Source organism: Colossoma macropomum, unplaced genomic scaffold, assembly GCF_904425465.1.
Source record: "Colossoma macropomum unplaced genomic scaffold, Colossoma_macropomum, whole genome shotgun sequence".
Classification (NCBI taxonomy): domain Eukaryota; kingdom Metazoa; phylum Chordata; class Actinopteri; order Characiformes; family Serrasalmidae; genus Colossoma; species Colossoma macropomum.
In genome coordinates, this window is record NW_023494804.1 from 12,719,117 (window position 1) to 12,735,949 (window position 16,833).

Below are 16,833 nucleotides of genomic sequence, written 5' to 3' on the forward strand. Positions count from 1 at the left end.
AAACTTTGCTCATTTTTACAAAAAGGATGTTTTTTTTTTCCTTAAAGGGAAATAAAGTGTAACTGTGAAACTGTTTAGAAGGCCCGACACTTTACTATAGCACGTTCTTGTCTTTAATTTGTCACCTGTCTGTAGTTAGTTGTTACATGGGTTTCTTGCAAAACGAAATCTCGTTATTTTGAACAAAGAGTAGAAATCACTCGAATTTTACCTGCGACTTTGCATATGCACAAAAAATCCCTTTTCCTTTCCCGTTTAAACAGCTATGTTTGGGTTTTTTGCATTTGAAAGAGGTTAAAAAGAGAAGTTAAAATATTTAAAATTAAAATAAAAAATGGCCTCATTGATCAGTTTCGTTTTCTCTCATATCAGAATCAGCGAGGAAGCTAAAGATGTGTACGTTTTGTTGTTTATTTCACGCTTATTTTTCATAGTGGGCGTGGTTTCTCCATTATCGCGTTCTCCTATTGGACACAAACAGTGCGCTAATCTCATTGGTCGATGAAGGTCTCGACGTAGATCCGCCATAGAAGGAAAAAACAACCGTCTTCTTCGTCGCCGTAGCGAGCTGTCGGGGATGAGAGGGACGTTTGCACGAGCGTTCTGAAGACTTTGGATTTTCCCCTATCCGATATGGCGATGCTCGGGAGGACGTTTCCGTGTTTATTTTACGTGGAGACGAGAAAAACGGTAGGAGGGTGACGGAAGGCAGGCGAGCGTCACATGATTGGCGGAAAGGCGAGCTGCCCGTTTCCAATATGGTGGTCGGCTCGGTGGATGTACGCTGCTTGCTGATGATATCGCTGCTGTGCGGCTTCGGGCTAGGCGGGTACGGCCAGCGGCTTGTTGGCCTGCGGCTGGAAATGGACAAGGAGACCGGCAAGGACGTGTACGTGCGCGGGCGCGTGCTCGTCGCTTCGCGAGGGTCCACCTTCAAGCTCAGGCTGTTCGGCACCGACCTGCTCAGTAATGCGACTTGGCCGGTGGTCGCGTTCGCGGGAGCAGTGGACGAGGAGGCTGCAGATGCTGGGCCCGCGAAGGACCCCTGCGGGAAGGAGAGCTTGAGGAATTCCTCTGCTTTCCGAGTGCAGAAGGGGTTCAGCGCGGATGATAACAACAGCGGTGTGATCGAAGTCAGCGTCGTTAAGGGAAGCCCGAGCGAGGAAGAAAACGAAGCGAGTGTGGTCCTGTTCCGCTTGTGCGTGCTAAACGGGGAGACGTGGGAGTCTGTGGGACCGGACAGATTGCGACTGAAGGAGCCGGAGTTGCCTGCCGAGTGGATTCCCACATGGGCCCTGGCCATAATCATCATCGCTCTGGTGCTTATATGTGCTTTGATAAGGTGCCTGAGTCTCAGTCTGCTCTGGCCCGACCCCCTGGAGCTCTACGTGCTGCACAGCTGCGGCTCTGAGGACGAGAGGCGCGCGGCGAAGCGCCTCGAGCCGATCCGCAGGAGGGGCAACTTTCTAGTCTGCTCGCTTCTCTTTCTTTGCGCTTTGGGTCACTCCGCGCTTGGCGTGCTTCTCTACCGCGCCTTTGGCTCCATCCTTCCCGCCGTGTTCACATGTGGCGTTCTCTTGTTTCTTCTTGCCGAGCTGTTGCCCCACATCATAAGCTCAGGCTACGGCTTCTATATCGCTCCCAGCTTAATATGGCTGGGCCAGGCGTGCTTGGTGATCACTTGCCCGCTGTCCTGCCCGCTCGGACTTCTCCTGGACCTGGCCCTGCGACGCGACGTGAGCACGTGCGGCGTGCGCGAGAAGGTCATGGAGATGGTCCGCTCGAATGTGAACGACCCTTACAGCGAGTTCGTGAAGGAGGAGTTCCGCAGGGGCACGCTGAGGAGCAAGACTGTGGAGGACATCTTGACCCCCCTGAAGGACTGCTTCATGCTGCCCTCCACGGCCGTGCTTGACTTCAGCACCATGTCTGAGATCATGCAGAGCGGCTACACGCGCGTGCCCGTTTACGAGGAAGAGAGGTCCAACATCGTGGAGATCCTGTACGTGAAGGACTTGGCATTGGTCGACCCCGAGGACTGCACGCCCATGACCACCATCACCAAGTTCTACAATCACCCACTGCACTTCGTCTTCAACGACACCAAGCTGGATGCTATGCTCGAGGAGTTCAAGAAAGGTGAATGTTTAGAAGTCTTTCCATTATAGTTTCCTCCACTCCTTGCACCGAAGAGTTTTGCGATGTAACGTTGTCTTGTTTTTGTTTTGTATTTTTTCCTTTTTTTTCTCCCAGGCAACTCTCACCTGGCCATAGTACAGAGAGTCAACAATGAGGGAGAAGGAGACCCCTTCTATGAGGTGCTGGGACTTGTTACATTGGAGGATGTTATCGAGGAGATAATCAAGTCGGAGATCCTGGACGAGTCTGATGGTTATAGTAAGTAGAATGTGTCTCCAAAGCCCAAAGCACACCAAGCCAGTGTCCTCTAATGTCCTTGATTTTCTTTATGGAACAGCCAACTGCATATATTAGAGTTTGAGTTTGTTTAAGAATGTTGTCTGCATTATACTTTTCCGCAAGAATGACAAACCAGTGATCCAGTGTGAATGGAGAACATCCTACGATTCTTTGCATTGACACATGGGTATGGTGCAGACCCAGCATTTGGGTTTATTGGGTCAGTGTGCCATGGCTTGAACAGCTTAACTTGTTGCTTCCTAAACCTGCTTTCCTCCATTAAAGTGGCTTTGTACTCTACTTTGCTCTTTCCTTAAGTGAACATGAAAGTGAAGCGTCCTCTTCCCCCGCTGGAGATTCCTCTGGAGCCGCGCACAGTGCCGGAGGAGTTCTCGCTCTTCAAGTTGCCCGAAGGCGAGCCGAAGATCCGAACATCTCCTCAGCTCCTGCTGGCCACTCACCGCTTCCTCTCCAGAGGTTTGGCATTATCAGAATACATAACCAAAACACTCTACACTGCAACAAAGAGACTGATAATCAGTATGTGGGGTCAGCATTCATTTTTAGTTTATAGTATGAACATTTACAGGAACGCAATTCCTATGCAAAATGTACATTAAGTGAACATAATGTTTAATGAAATACTAATGCTAAATATGTCAGCATTATAAAGTACCTAGAGCTTCCATACATTAATTATTTTAAAATAAACTTTAAATAGGTAAAAAAAAATACACATTTAAGATCACACGTGAGGCTTTAATTCAAGCTATCATGTGAGATGCACATGTGTTTAGCTAGTAGTTAAGCCTGTCCGATGTTTCTCATTATTATGCATTCATTTTGTATGGACTTTTTTTTGTTTATGTAAATACACATGCTGTCTGTTGGCCGCATCTCTCACAAATGCAAGGATGAATTTGCACATGGTAGTTCAGATTTAAAGCATAGGTTTGTTATTATTAAACCACATCTATGGCCTCCTGTGGTGTTTTCCAAACGTTCATTTTGACGCTTTGGTTGTGAGTAATTCGGACAGCCCTGATCTTTATGAAATTATACTGGAACCTGTCTAGCCAAGCTCGCCTGCAAACAAAGCTTTAGAATTTTTTTTGTCTCATATTTAGCAGTAGATAACTTTTGTCGTACATTGAGCAATCCTGTAAGGCATTGGTGTCCTTATCATTTCCCCTTATCACCTCAGAGCTGATAGTTTGAACCTGTACTTCTTTCTTACTAGATTCCAGTTGCTAAAATGCAAAAATATACATATATTATAGTTTATGAATATTTAGTCATGAGTACAGTACGATAGTGTTCCACAGAAGTAACTAAGTGCACAGATATTGAGCTTAGTCATTACCATGAGTGCTTTAATGCTTGTGGTTGCCCTCTTTTTCCCCTCTTGCAGAGGTGGAGCATTTCAATCCACAGCGTGTGTCAGAAAAAGTCTTATTTCATCTCTTACGACACCCGAGTGTCAACCAAGAAGTGAAGTTTGACCCAAGCAACCGTCTGAGTCCTGATCACTACCTCTACACACGCAACCACCCTGTGGATTACTTCATTCTGCTGCTACAGGTGAGCTTGCCAGGGTGTATAACACCGCGGCTGTGTCTGAAATAACTTCATAGTATCTTAGTGCACTACTTATGGCATCAGTAGGATCTTTCTTAGTGGACATTTGCATTATCTATGTGATTGACTGTGTATTAACTATGGTTGCTCACTCCGTTGTCTTGCAGTGTTCATGATGTGCATGTTTGGTTAAAATGGAAGCAGGGGGATTTTTCCTCTACAAAAATATTTACTTTACATTGTTAAACTTGTACTAGCATGTCCACTTGGGTAGTAGCTGCAAGAAGATAATTTGCAGAACCTCTGGCACTTTAGTTGTTAAGTTACTAACACAGCGTGATGAAACGCAACAAAGTCTTTTATTGTTTCAAGCACATGTAATGCTTCATGTAACTGTATGGGAATGGGTTATTGTTTCTCAGTACCAGTTTTGGAGACCTAGTGTTTTGTATGTGTTTGTGTGTGGAGCTGAATTCCTGAGTTGGCATACTAGCTTTGAACTTAACATACAGTACCACTGATTACAATAGGCTAGCTCCGGTAGCAAATCCAGTTGAATCCGGTTTTGTTGTACACTGCTCTGATTTGACCCGTCAGGTTATCAACAGGCCTTTCATGAAGTGTATCAGACATGTCAGAGCAGGGAAAACACATGCAGATGTCATGCCTGGGATCAAAGGCTGAGAAGGCAGTAATATAGAGCAGTTTTTCTAAACCCTGGTCGAGGAGCCCACTGCCCTGCACTTTTTAGTGTTTCCCCTGCTCCCAACACACCGGATCCAACTAATCAGCACATTAACAGCCTATTATTGAGTTGAAGAGGATGTATTAAAGTATCGAAAGCACTAAAATGTGCAGGGTAGTGGGCCTCCAGGGCCAGGTTTGAAAAACACTGATAGAGGGAGTTGTCATGGAGTGAAAATTTGTAAGAACTCAGTGGCCTCTTCCACTAACTCGTAAACAAATGTTGTTTTGTTTGTTGTTGTTTACATTCACATAAGTAGTAGGGGTGCATTGGTAATGAATGAATATGAAACACATAGTCTGGTGGGTAGGGCTATTGCAGTCATGGATGTGCACCAACAGCAAATGCAGTTTTATGGGGTTGATTTTGTGCCAAAAATTTCAAATAAAAAATTATAAAATTCAACATAAATTATGGAAAAGCAATATACTACGTATCAATGTCAAAAATATGCTGTAAACACACATAATGAGAGTAAATCAGACTTTTTTCCCAAAAACTTTTTTTTTTTTAGTTTTTGCTTTAATATTATTTGCTAATTTTGCAAATTATTTTTTTATTCTGTCTTTTTTTTGCTTCTGAAATTTTTCCTTGCTTCTGATTTTTTTTATTTATTTTTTTTTTTAACATGTCGTATGGAGTTCTGTGGTGGATGAAACGTTGTTGTGGCAAATCTGATATGAGCAATGTTTGTCATATTCCTTTTAAATTATTAATGTAACCCCCATTTATGGGACCTGTGTCGGCCTGTATTACAGGATAAAACTTATTTTGGGCGATGAAGAACACAAACTTATTTATAAACGAACTAAGCTGTACCACCTTTCGAATATGCACTTGCTAGCACTAAGTAGTCTAGCAGAGTCCTCTAGGGCTAACTAGGCTAGGCATACTGGTAATGGAACTAAACTGATTAAATGTCTAAATTACTGTATTAATCTGAAGGCGGAGATTTGGAGCAGCAGTATTCTGTAAATTTGTGTGCTGTGATAGAAAGCCTGTTTCAGTGAATGACATGGAGGGATTCTACAGCCAAAAAGGAAAAAAGGCTGACATAGCAACCTTAATTACCACCTGAACGTTACAGCCAACCATAACATGTCAACATTATTCCCTTTGTAGTGATTAAACATTACCACCTATCAGCTATCTCATGGCAGCAGTAACTGGTAGCAGGCAGTAATTTCCACTCTTTACTGTATTTATCCAGTGCTACGTTATTTTTCTCGACCCAGAGCACCACAGATTCAGTGTTTTATTTATTTATTTATTTATTTATTTTCTGACCCAACACACCTGATTCAGCTCACAAACAGCTTATTAATCAGTTGATGAGCTGAATAAAGTGTTTTAAGGCTCCATGCGGAGCTGTTGGTTGCTAGATGCAGGGTTAATAAACACTGATTTAAACATCTGCAAAGCTCGCCGAATTAGCCCTTTAGCAAACACTGGGAGGCTAGTTAGTGCTAGCAGCTGCAAAAACAAAAGATGGTACAGCTTTGTTTACCTAATATACCTAAATTTCCAAAATATGTTTTGCACATCTTGGCACAGGACCCTGAGCTTGTGTGGCAAGTATGACATTAATAAATATGACAAACATTGTTCATAATGTTGAACATTTCAGTGCAATCTTCCCTGGCATTTCTACACTCACTACGAAGTACTGCACCATGTTCAAGGCAGAGGCATGTTCAAAAGACCTGTCGCTATAAATCAGTTAACCAGTAGAAAGAGCAGGTGGAGCCTTCTTCTAACATCCCTGTTAGAAAGTGCCAAAAGTTAAAAGCAAAAAAAATTGCTGAAGCAAGAGTGAGCAAAAACCGTAGACCGCAGACCGTGGTCTATATGTTTCTCTGCATGCTCTGTTAGCCCCCTTTTACCCTGTTCTTCAGTGGTCAGGACCCCCATGGACCCTCACAGAGCAGTTACTATTTGGGTGGTAGATCATACTCAGCACTGCTGTGTAATGTATTATTATTACTGTTATTATTATTATTACTGTTATTACTGTTGTTGTGTTGTTGTTATTATTGTTATTATTATTATTATTATTATTATTATTAATTACAATAACTAGGGGTATCCCTGCATAGAGAATTAAATCTCAACCAACTCTGAGGTGGGTCTTAATGGAAAATTACTACTTCTAAGAAGTGCTGCACTCGGGGGATTTCTGTCCGAACTGCAATTGCAGCATTATTGTGCCGTTGTGGCGCTGTACCCCTAATCAATACAGCGCACCAGGAAAAACTAAAAACAAAATCACAGAGGAATTGTGTGACCGCGCTGTGAGCTGCAGACAGTGTAGAACTCATACAGTGTGTCTTCACCTGTTGAGCTACTCCTCTAAAAGCATTTTAAAACTAAAACATAACTTAAAATTAACATGCATCTGAGCTGCGGCCAAACGCTCCTAAAGTTTAATCTCTGAAACTCTGCTTTTCCTAAAAGCAGCACACTGCGTTTACTCGCACGAGGTCCCGTCTCAAAGCACACTATCTTCCCTATGTAGTGCACTTCGTGGATCATGAAATAGCAAATCCTTCACCCAAAGAGTGCGTGAAATGTTCGACTAAGTCATCTATAATCAACATTAACAATAGGTTACAAATTCCCTATTTAAAGCTCAGCTGCTTGTTAATGATGATCGTGTTTGTTTTAACAGTAGCGCACTAGGGGGACACTGAGTGATTTGAGACGGTGTTATTCTCTTCTCAGACAGTAAACACTGCAAGTGAGACGAGAAAGGGGAGCTGTGCAGATTGAACAGTTTTGCAGCGTCTCGTTCCAGGGCTTGTGTGACTCTTAACTCAGAGCTCATTTTGGAGACACTGTTAAAAGCTTTAGTTTCATAGTTGATTCACCGACTGTTTTTTTGGGGGGGGGTTTTTTGACGCTAAAAGCTTCATTTTATATTATTAACGAACCATAAGCACAAGTTAAACCACACAAACCATGACATTTCGTCTATTTCGAAGTCCCCACAGAGTTCTACGTTAAAGTTACCCTTGCATTCTTGCAAGTAGCGGGTGGTGGTCGCGAAGATGACTCGAAGGTTTGATGTGTTGCCCCCTTTCGCCGCAATTTTCTTTCGGCATGTTCTGCAGAGAGGCTGGTCATCTTCAGTTAACTTTTAACTTTCCTTCTGCATCCTTATAAAACCCAAAATATGACCTAATGTCAGACTTGATCTTCTTAGAGGGCTGAAATATCTCTGAATCTCTGAGTTTTCACACCACGGTAATCGACCGCGGTTTTAACGATACTTAAAGTTCAAACGGTACTACTAACCGCCATTAATTTTACCACGGTTTACCGTGAAACCAGTAACCGTTTCATCTCTACTTTACATCTACAAGGTGGACTGACAAGGTAGGAATGTCTAAGAGTGGACACTGCTGTGTCTGATCCACTCGTACCAGCACAACACACACTAACACACCATCACCACGTCAGTGTTACTGCAGTGCTGAGAATGATCCACCACCCAGAGAATACCTGCTCAGTGAGGGTCCATGGGGTCCTGACCACTAAAGAACAGGGTAAAAGGGGGGCTAACAAGTTATACAGAGAAACAGATGGACTACAGTCTGTAACTGTAGAACTACAAAGTGCACCTATATAGTAAGTGGAGCTGATAAAATGGATAATGAGCGTAGAAACAAGGAGGTGGTCATAATGTTGTTATGCCTGATAGGTGTGACACTGTGTGTTCTTGTTGCGAAGACAGAAATCCCAACCACGTTTTTGCTATTAAAAGACAGACATTCAGAGCAATACATGTATTTTATGCAGTAGATATATTAATTTGTACATGTAGATTTTTTTTGTGTGTAGGGGCGTGTAGAGGTAGAGATTGGAAAAGAGGGCTTAAAGTTTGAGAATGGCGCCTTCACCTACTATGGCGTGTCGGCGCTGACAGCACCTTCTTCTGGTATGTAATGCATGATGGTAATCCAGTTAAACTATGATTTTATGATAATCAAATCTCTTATTGATCATCACCTTGTATGCATAATAATGAAGGAGTGGTCACCATCCCTTCTCTTAGAGTTCTGTTGAAGACTGTAACTTTTCCTGAGCCAGTTAATCAGTCTTGTTTCAAAGTCCTCAGTTAGCTGGCACAAGTTTATTAGAATTGAATTCAATCTAAGCTCCAAAAGGTAAATCTTACTGAGAAGGTTTGGTGACTACTGCCTTTCTAGCTTTGTAATAGCCGATTGTGAGTAGTGTAGAAAAACGAATCCTCTCTGTATCCATGCAGTGCATCAGTCCCCAGTCTCCACACAGCGTCACTCCCCTAGAGATCCATTTGAGCTGGGAGATGCTACCAGCCCGTCCAGCTACTGTCCTGACTACACAGTCCGAGCCCTCACTGACCTGCAGCTCATCAAGGTGAGTCGAAGGTGGCTGCTCTCCAGTTCCAATGGTATAGCCTCAGTACCTTTTCTCTTTTCTCTATAATGAGGCATCTGTCTCGAATATGACAAATATTAGTATGCTATAAGTAATGAGTGGAACTAATGGATCATACTCCACCCATTACAGAAAGCCTGTCAACCGCAACCAGTGTGTAGTAACTACATGATCTGCTTAAGAACAAGTAGTTAATTAACTGTCAGCCATTAATGCCATAATCTCATCTTATTCATTTATTTTTACCATTTTTTTTACCTATTTTTTTTATTTATTTATTTATTTATTTATAAAGATTCTGGCAGCTTTTACATCTAATAAACAAGCTATAGAAATAACCTTAGGTTATATTAATCCTTGGTGTATTGCAGTGCCTGTAAATATTCCATCATATCCTGTGGAAATGAATCCTTTTGTGTTTTATTTATGTATGTATGTATGTTTAAACAATGGAGGTACTCAAAGAAGTGTTTACCTACATTCTCTGTGTTTTTTTTTCAAGTTGATACTTATTGTTCTACCTCTCAAGAGTGCAACTCTTGATATTAAAACATGTACAATGATGTAAAAAGATTTGTGACTGTGTTGACTGTCAGCTATAAATTCAAGCTAATGACAATGCTAGGTAGTTAGGGTAAAGGAAAATTACATTTAAGTTTAATATTTGGACTACTTAAACATTAAATTGTTCCTCCTTGTGAGCAACCGAATGTATGACAGAGGTTGGTGATATGGCAAAAAAATTATTAGATACTTAGACAATATGATACATGATATGCATTACGATATTTAGTTTATCTATGATTTAATGGGTTGGGACAGATAAAATAGTGCCACATAAAAATATAATAATAATAGTAATAATACTTGTGCTTTTCTCTTGAAAGGCAAGTCCTGTTTGTTCCATCTTTACAATCACTTGTCTTTCTGCTTGTCTCTCGCAGGTAACCCGCTTGCAGTACCTCAATGCCTTAATGGCTTCCCGGGTTGCACAGAGCCCTGATCCACCTGAGATTAAGATCCTGCCCAATAGCCAGACTAAACTCCTAAACGAGAAGAACACTACTCAAGGTACAGAGCTGTGACTGAGGGTATGGACACACCCAACATGACTTTTGGTAATGGACATTTAGGGCAAGTAACACATTGTTATTTAACCGTGGTCATTCAAAATGTCTGTAGTGCTAAATTGATATGTTAGCTAACCATAGAAGGAATCTGTTTAACTCTGAGACAACTTTGTTTTGTTTTTAAATTCATCCCTCAAACTAAGACTGTTTCTCTTTCTTTCTTTCTTTCTTTCTTTCTTTCTTTCTCTTTTCCCTATCTTCTCCTTTTTATTTATTTATTTTTACTTTCTCTCCCTACTGGCAACTCTAGATTTTCCTCTTCACTTTTCGTTCTTTGATGCAATTGACAACTACTGTTAATGTACTTTGCATGAGGTAATTTCAAGTTCAGTCCTAAGCATGAGTTTTTACATTGTTTAAATTCACTCCCACACATTTCACAGAGGCATTACCAAGGGACTACAAGCTCTATAGCATGTGCATGTCATTTTGCTCTGAAAATGACATGTCCCCTTAACATGGGGAAACCATGAACATTACATTACATTAGTTTTTCCTTGTTTTGCACAATAACAAACGTCCCCATCTAACTGAACTTATTTGCATCGTCAGTATAAATAGTCAGGTAAGTCCTAATCTCTGTGCCCCTCTAACTAGCCCACTGGAGATGTTTGATAATAGTTATTTCAGTCAGTGTTTCCCACACAAATGTTATACTTTGGCAGTGTGTCCAAGCATATGAACACCCACCCAAGAATGTTTGATCATTTACAAAAATGTTTAGCATTTGTATTAATTCATTTCAAAAAAACATCTAGGTGATCCAATCATGCTTGGATATAAAAGAAGCATCCAGGAAGGGCCTAGTCCTTTATGAGCAAGGGTCACCACTTTAATGATATCACTGCATGGGCTTGTTGCGGCATCCACAAATGCAAGTTAAAACTGTTCTATGCACAGCGAAAGACGTATCAACAGTGTCCAGAAACACTGCTGACTTCTCTGGGCTCAGTCACCTCTGAAGTAGACCAGTGCACAGTGGAAACGTGTGCTGCCTTTCAGTTTGTTTATGGAAATAATGGACCAACCACGTTTTTACCAGCATAGAGTTCAAAAGAGAGGGTCTGTCATGGGGATTATTAGTGGGTAATGTGCACATTTGTGAAAGTACCCTTAACCCTGAATGCATTTTGCTGTCTTTTAGGGACACAATGCTCATTTCAACATGCCAACTCCAAGCCACATTCTGCATGTGTTGAAACAGCATGGCTGCATAATGAGAGAGTGTGGGTGCTAGACTGTACTGCCTGCTGTACAGACCTGTCTCCCATTGAAAACGTGTCTTATTAAGCTAAAAATATAACAACACACGTCCTGTAAGGATGCACAGCTGATGACCTGTGCAACTGAAGTATGGCAAAATATTTCTTTCAAAATTGGATCAATTGGTGTCTTAAGTCCCCAAATGATTATTAAAGAAGACCAAGTAAACAAACCTGCATTTTCCTTGCCAGTTTATGTGCTCACTTGTCACTGTATATTCCATTCGAGAAATTGCCTGCCTTTTTGATGTATTTTTCTTATAAAAAAGACATCAGTTCTTGCCTAAGCTCTTGAAAAATACTGAAATTTATAGTCTACATGAGTGACATTTCAGCTTGGAGTGATCAGTTTTCTGGCCTTAATCAGACTCGTGATACAAAACCTATACGTAGGAGAAGTTTAAGATAAGCACACGTTGCTTAGCATTCTGTGACTGGTTTACATTGGACGGTTAATGCTAAAATCCTTTGTGTTTGCTAAGACAGCAAGATATCGTCGTCAATAAATCACTACACACTCACAGTGCAAAACAGGGCTATAAACGTGAATGTAAACCCTTACTATTCGGAAACATCCTGTTGCTTCCTGGTCGGTGGTTGGCCTTCTGCAGCGTGTTCTCTCATCCTGGTTCGAACATATAAGACCACCACACAGCATCTCGTGCAACGCGCAGATTTTTTCTGCTGCTGACTCTGAGCATTGTTCAGTTTTTCAGCACCCTAATCAGGATTTTGACATTATTGCATTAAATTAAAGCCATTTCCAGACCACGTACAGCCACAGTAGACAACATGTGGCTAGAAATTTAGATGGAGAGAGGCAGATAAACAGACAAATGCTAATTTTCTGTTACCTCTGCTAATGTTACTAGCGTAGTCTGTTTTTTCACCTCCTATGTTTCATCATTTTTGTATCGCTTTCAATCTAATAAAGATGACACAGAATTTATTAATCGGTGCTTTCAGTTTTTATTAGCATTCCACAATGTCCTGACTTTTTTGGAATCGAGATTGTATTAGCTGAGTGCAGTCATTGCTTCATAAAAGGTTATGATTAATTTTGTTTTGGAGTCGGTGTTGCGCCCCCCCCCCAGCTCCCTGCATCAGCACCAAAGTATATTTCAGATCTGTGGGAAGCACTGGCTGTGTTTGTCCCTTTCTTTGTCTGTTACCTCTTTCCTCTTCTGCCAGTAGATTTTGTAAAATTTTCCTCTGCACTACTTTTGAGCTGTTGTAATGTACGTTCTGTAAAGTAGCGGCCAAGTACTGAAGGTATTTTGGCGCTTATTGTATGCATTGATCATTGTATAGATGCCCATGCATACTCCAATTGTATGTAGTTAGCCAGACTGTAGAGGGTACTGCAAGCTTGAAAGTGCTTGCAGTACCTTCTAGAGCAGAGTGTCCAAAAATTCTCAATGAGTGTGATGTTCTTATATGGTGCTTGGCCCCTGCAATTGCAATTTTTGTGGAACTGTAGGCGTCACACTGTGTAGTTCTCTATCTGTAAAAACTTAGTCAACATTCACTTTTGGTTCACAAGATACCAAAAGGTAGAGAAAACAAACTTTTGTTGGTAATCTGGACACTTTTTTTGCTTGCTTGTAATGAGCTCCACTGCATGAGTGGAGTATGTGAACATGTACAGACATGCTGTGGAATCTCACAGATCTCTCCCTTTCTGGGCACTGCAGGTGCAAGCAAGATCCAGGAATGCAGGACAGAAGAAGCAGCTCCAGGCCAGAGAGAAGCTTTCTGACTCTCCGTCTAACCTATTTAACTTTGCAAGGATTTTATTTTAACAGCTAACTTGATTTTTGCAGTTAATTCCTCTTTTTATATCTGGATGCTAGTGCTGAGATTTTATTCAGAAGATTTTTTTTTAAATGTACACCATGCAGGACTTTTGGAGCCTGTCAAATGGCACGTCCACTACTTTACTCATTCTTATCCTTATCCGGTTCCTTCTCCTTTGATGTTTTCGTCTTGGTGTCTTGTACCACCTTCTTTTTGCTGCGCGTGTCTGATCAGTATGGTCATGCATCAGAGCCTTTGTTGTCTTTCAGAGGCAGCATGCCTCAAAGTGTTAAAGCCTGAACTTTCGCCAGGTCCGCTTAATTTCATGCTGTATTGTGCCAATAGACGTGTGAGTGCCAGCGAGGGCAGCAGGAACTGCTCTGTTTTTTTGGGCATACATGTAAGTCAGGAATACACTACACAGTTTAATCTTGCCTTTTCCCCCCACCTATTTTTTGTTATCATAATAAAATCCTCCCTGTCGTACTTTGCCTACTCTAAAGGGGTAATGTTACACTGAAAACTACAGGTGGTCTTTCACTGTTTTGCATAGTTTGTGTGATCTGATGTTCATGGCTCCAGTATGTCTTCTTTAATATTTCTCTTAAGTCATTGTTTGATTGGAGTTTAGTACCTATCTTTACAGCTGTCAGCTGACATAACTAAGGCAAAGCATGCTTATCAAACTAGAAAACAAATAGAACAGAAGTTTTGAGCATCATGGCTGTATTTTTCATACTAAAAGAATAGTCTGTCATTTTAAAAGCTAATCTTTGTCTGCTGCATGTGCTGCATATAGTCAGGTACCATGGATAGTGGTTTTGATGCATTTCCTTTTGCTTATTAAATGATGAATACCTGTTGACCTGAAACACCCTTAAATAGAAGCCAATGGGCAGAAGCCGAAGCAATTGTAAATGTGATTTGAGGCAGCTGGTTTTCTTTTCTGTTAGTTTTGTTTTTTTCTTTCTTCCATTAATTATTGTCTCTGGCAATCGACTGTATGATAGAGATGCAGCAGACAGAGATTTGATTGAAACGCTACAAAGTATTCCTTTAATTTGTATGAACCCCAGTGATCATTTCTGTTACCTCCATGGTCCATCTAGTAGCAAAAAAGTATCTCATAAATATATTTAAACATGAACAGTGAGTTGCTCTCTGTGGAAAAGCATCACCTGAAGCTTTGGATTCTTGCTGTTAGCACATATGTTCCAAATTCACACCTTGTGTTTTTGGCCTATTTTTGTTTTAAAATGATCTCTATCAAGTCAAGGCACCACATCATGTAACGCTTTCAAGGTCTTTTAGCATTCAGATAATTCTTGATGCTTAACCTCAACCCATTTATTAAGTGTATTGTAGTAAGAACACTAGCCAGGTCTCTTTGGCCCTTGAAGTTCTATTCAGTGCTATGTAAAATGCATCAACTGATCCCTTATCATTTTTATTCAAAGAACTCCAAGAATATATAATTCTAAGAATCTATATGGCCTGGAATTACCACGTTTGTGGTATTGGTCACAGTGTGTACACAATATATCCGTCCATGTGGGGGGGGGTGTACTGTACTGACTGATTGACCTGCTCGATATGTCCACTGTTATTTGTTTTTTTGGGACTAACAAAACGGTACGCCCAAAATGACAGTGCTTTATGATCTCTCTCTCTGTTTGCCCCCCAAGTCTGAACTTCAGTATCCTCCAGTATTAATAGGTGCCTATATACTGTGCAAGGCTGTTAAAGACAATACAGGCCATGCCACTTTTTTGGCTCATCAAGCAGTGTTTATAACACATCAGCTTATCATATCAAAGTAACAGAGGAATTCCATTGTTTTTACAACATTATTGCACAATTACATTGTTGAGATTTAAGTAATTCAGAGTGGTCTGATGTGAAGTGATGCATTGTAGAAAAACTTGCAGACTCGCAGTAGTGGTCATGGGAGCCAGGAGTCATAATGTCTATATTGCAAATTATAATAATTGTCTTATTTCCAAAGTGACTGGTCAGCCAGTATCCTGTCTTCCAAGTTTTATATCCAATGCTGATAATGATAAAACCAAAATGCAAAAAAGTTTCATTGGGTACTACTTGCTTTAAAATGCTTTTCATAAAGCATTCCACTATGAAAGGTGTTGAAATAATAGGTTTAGGCCCAAACTTTATCTTTATGCTATGGTAAAACAGTGCATCAGGCATCAGCCACTGCAATTGTAACCATGTAATTACTTTCTGTGAAGTTGTTCATTGAGTAATTTAACTCTTCACTGTGAACAAATCTGACTCTTAAGTTTGTTTACAGTGGCACATTTCACATCGGTCCTCTCTGAATGACTGATTTAAAAATAAAATCTATAGAATTCCCTTTCAAAGACATGGTCAACTTCACTGATGGGGTCAACTTCAGCTCCAACTCTGAAAGTATTTGTATTATGTGCCATCATACTGTGCCTGTGGTTTCTTTCCCCATTTTCCGTCTCAGAAAAGATGCCACGTTTTCTGTAATCTTCTGGATTTGCATTTCTTTCTTTAATAACATTCCAGTTTATGTTGGGATAGGTGGCATGTATATATGTATGGGCATGTGTGAGTACAAAGAGAGTGAGAGACTACCTGGGGAAACCTTTTTACTGTTTTCCATCATTCAGCAGGACTGTAGTTAATTGTTCTTCCTTTAAATGCATTTAAAACTGGCATGTAAAGCAAGTTCCACATTTGTAAGGTAATTCTTGTATTCTGAATACTGAAACATGCACTCTGCTGTGTCATTTTATTTTGAATTCTATTGTTCAGGATCATTTAATAGTAATGAACGTTTTACTCAGAGAAATCTAATCCCTAGTAAATATTTTTCAGCTGTTAAAATACATTGTGCCCTCTGTTCAATGTTACTCAGTTTCTATTATCTCAAAAGAATGAATGTAAATAGTTTAAACTTCTTTCTGGCTGTACTATATTTATCAGGAGAAATGCTGTTTTCCTTTTTGGTAGGATAGAGATTTCTGTATATTAATATACTTCTAAATCATAGAATCTATAACCAGAGAATAATTGCTGGCAGGTGATTTTCTTCTACGAATACAACAGAATAGCTGAATTGTAACCAGCCATTTTTGTAGAAATTCTAAACCTCTCTGTAATATTGAGTACTGCTTATTGCATTGAATGCTCCCAATCTCAACTTTTCCTAGGAAATAAAAACAGACCAATGTGAAAGGTGTGTTTTGTTCTGCTTGCAGTGTAATACATGCAGCTTCCAGTAGATGACACAGTAAAACAAGTCGTCACAGCATTTTGGCCTGAACAGAACAAGTGCAGTGATTATTCAAGGTCCAAGCCCCTCAAAATTTCTCAACATTCAACTACGAGCCAGAGAAACACCTTTAAAAACATGTCTGTCATAATTATTTCATAATCGCCTAATTGCAGTTATTTAAGATGATCGCAGTTATTTAGGCTTCCACTTTGGAAGTGTTGT

The 16,833-nt window shown here is 40.6% G+C and overlaps 1 protein-coding gene across 5 annotated transcripts; it reads left to right on the forward strand.

Moving 5' to 3' along the window:
* The first annotated feature begins 503 nt into the window (after positions 1-503).
* On the forward strand, positions 504-16,421 carry LOC118824344 (metal transporter CNNM3). Of its 5 annotated transcripts, XM_036594428.1 has the most exons (9): positions 504-2,139; positions 2,254-2,397; positions 2,737-2,895; positions 3,830-3,999; positions 8,582-8,678; positions 9,009-9,139; positions 10,105-10,231; positions 10,541-10,605; positions 13,247-16,421. In XM_036594428.1, the coding sequence occupies exons 1-8, from the start codon at positions 759-761 to the stop codon at positions 10,588-10,590; spliced, it is 2,259 nt and encodes a 752-aa protein (XP_036450321.1). In that variant the 5' UTR covers positions 504-758; the 3' UTR covers positions 10,591-10,605; positions 13,247-16,421. The 5 variants fall into 5 exon arrangements, with proteins under 5 accessions (XP_036450321.1, XP_036450323.1, XP_036450322.1 ...); XM_036594430.1 differs by lacking the exon at positions 10,541-10,605 and having other exon boundaries at positions 10,105-10,294; XM_036594429.1 differs by lacking the exon at positions 10,541-10,605 and having other exon boundaries at positions 10,105-10,278.
* Positions 16,422-16,833: the final 412 nt, after the last annotated feature.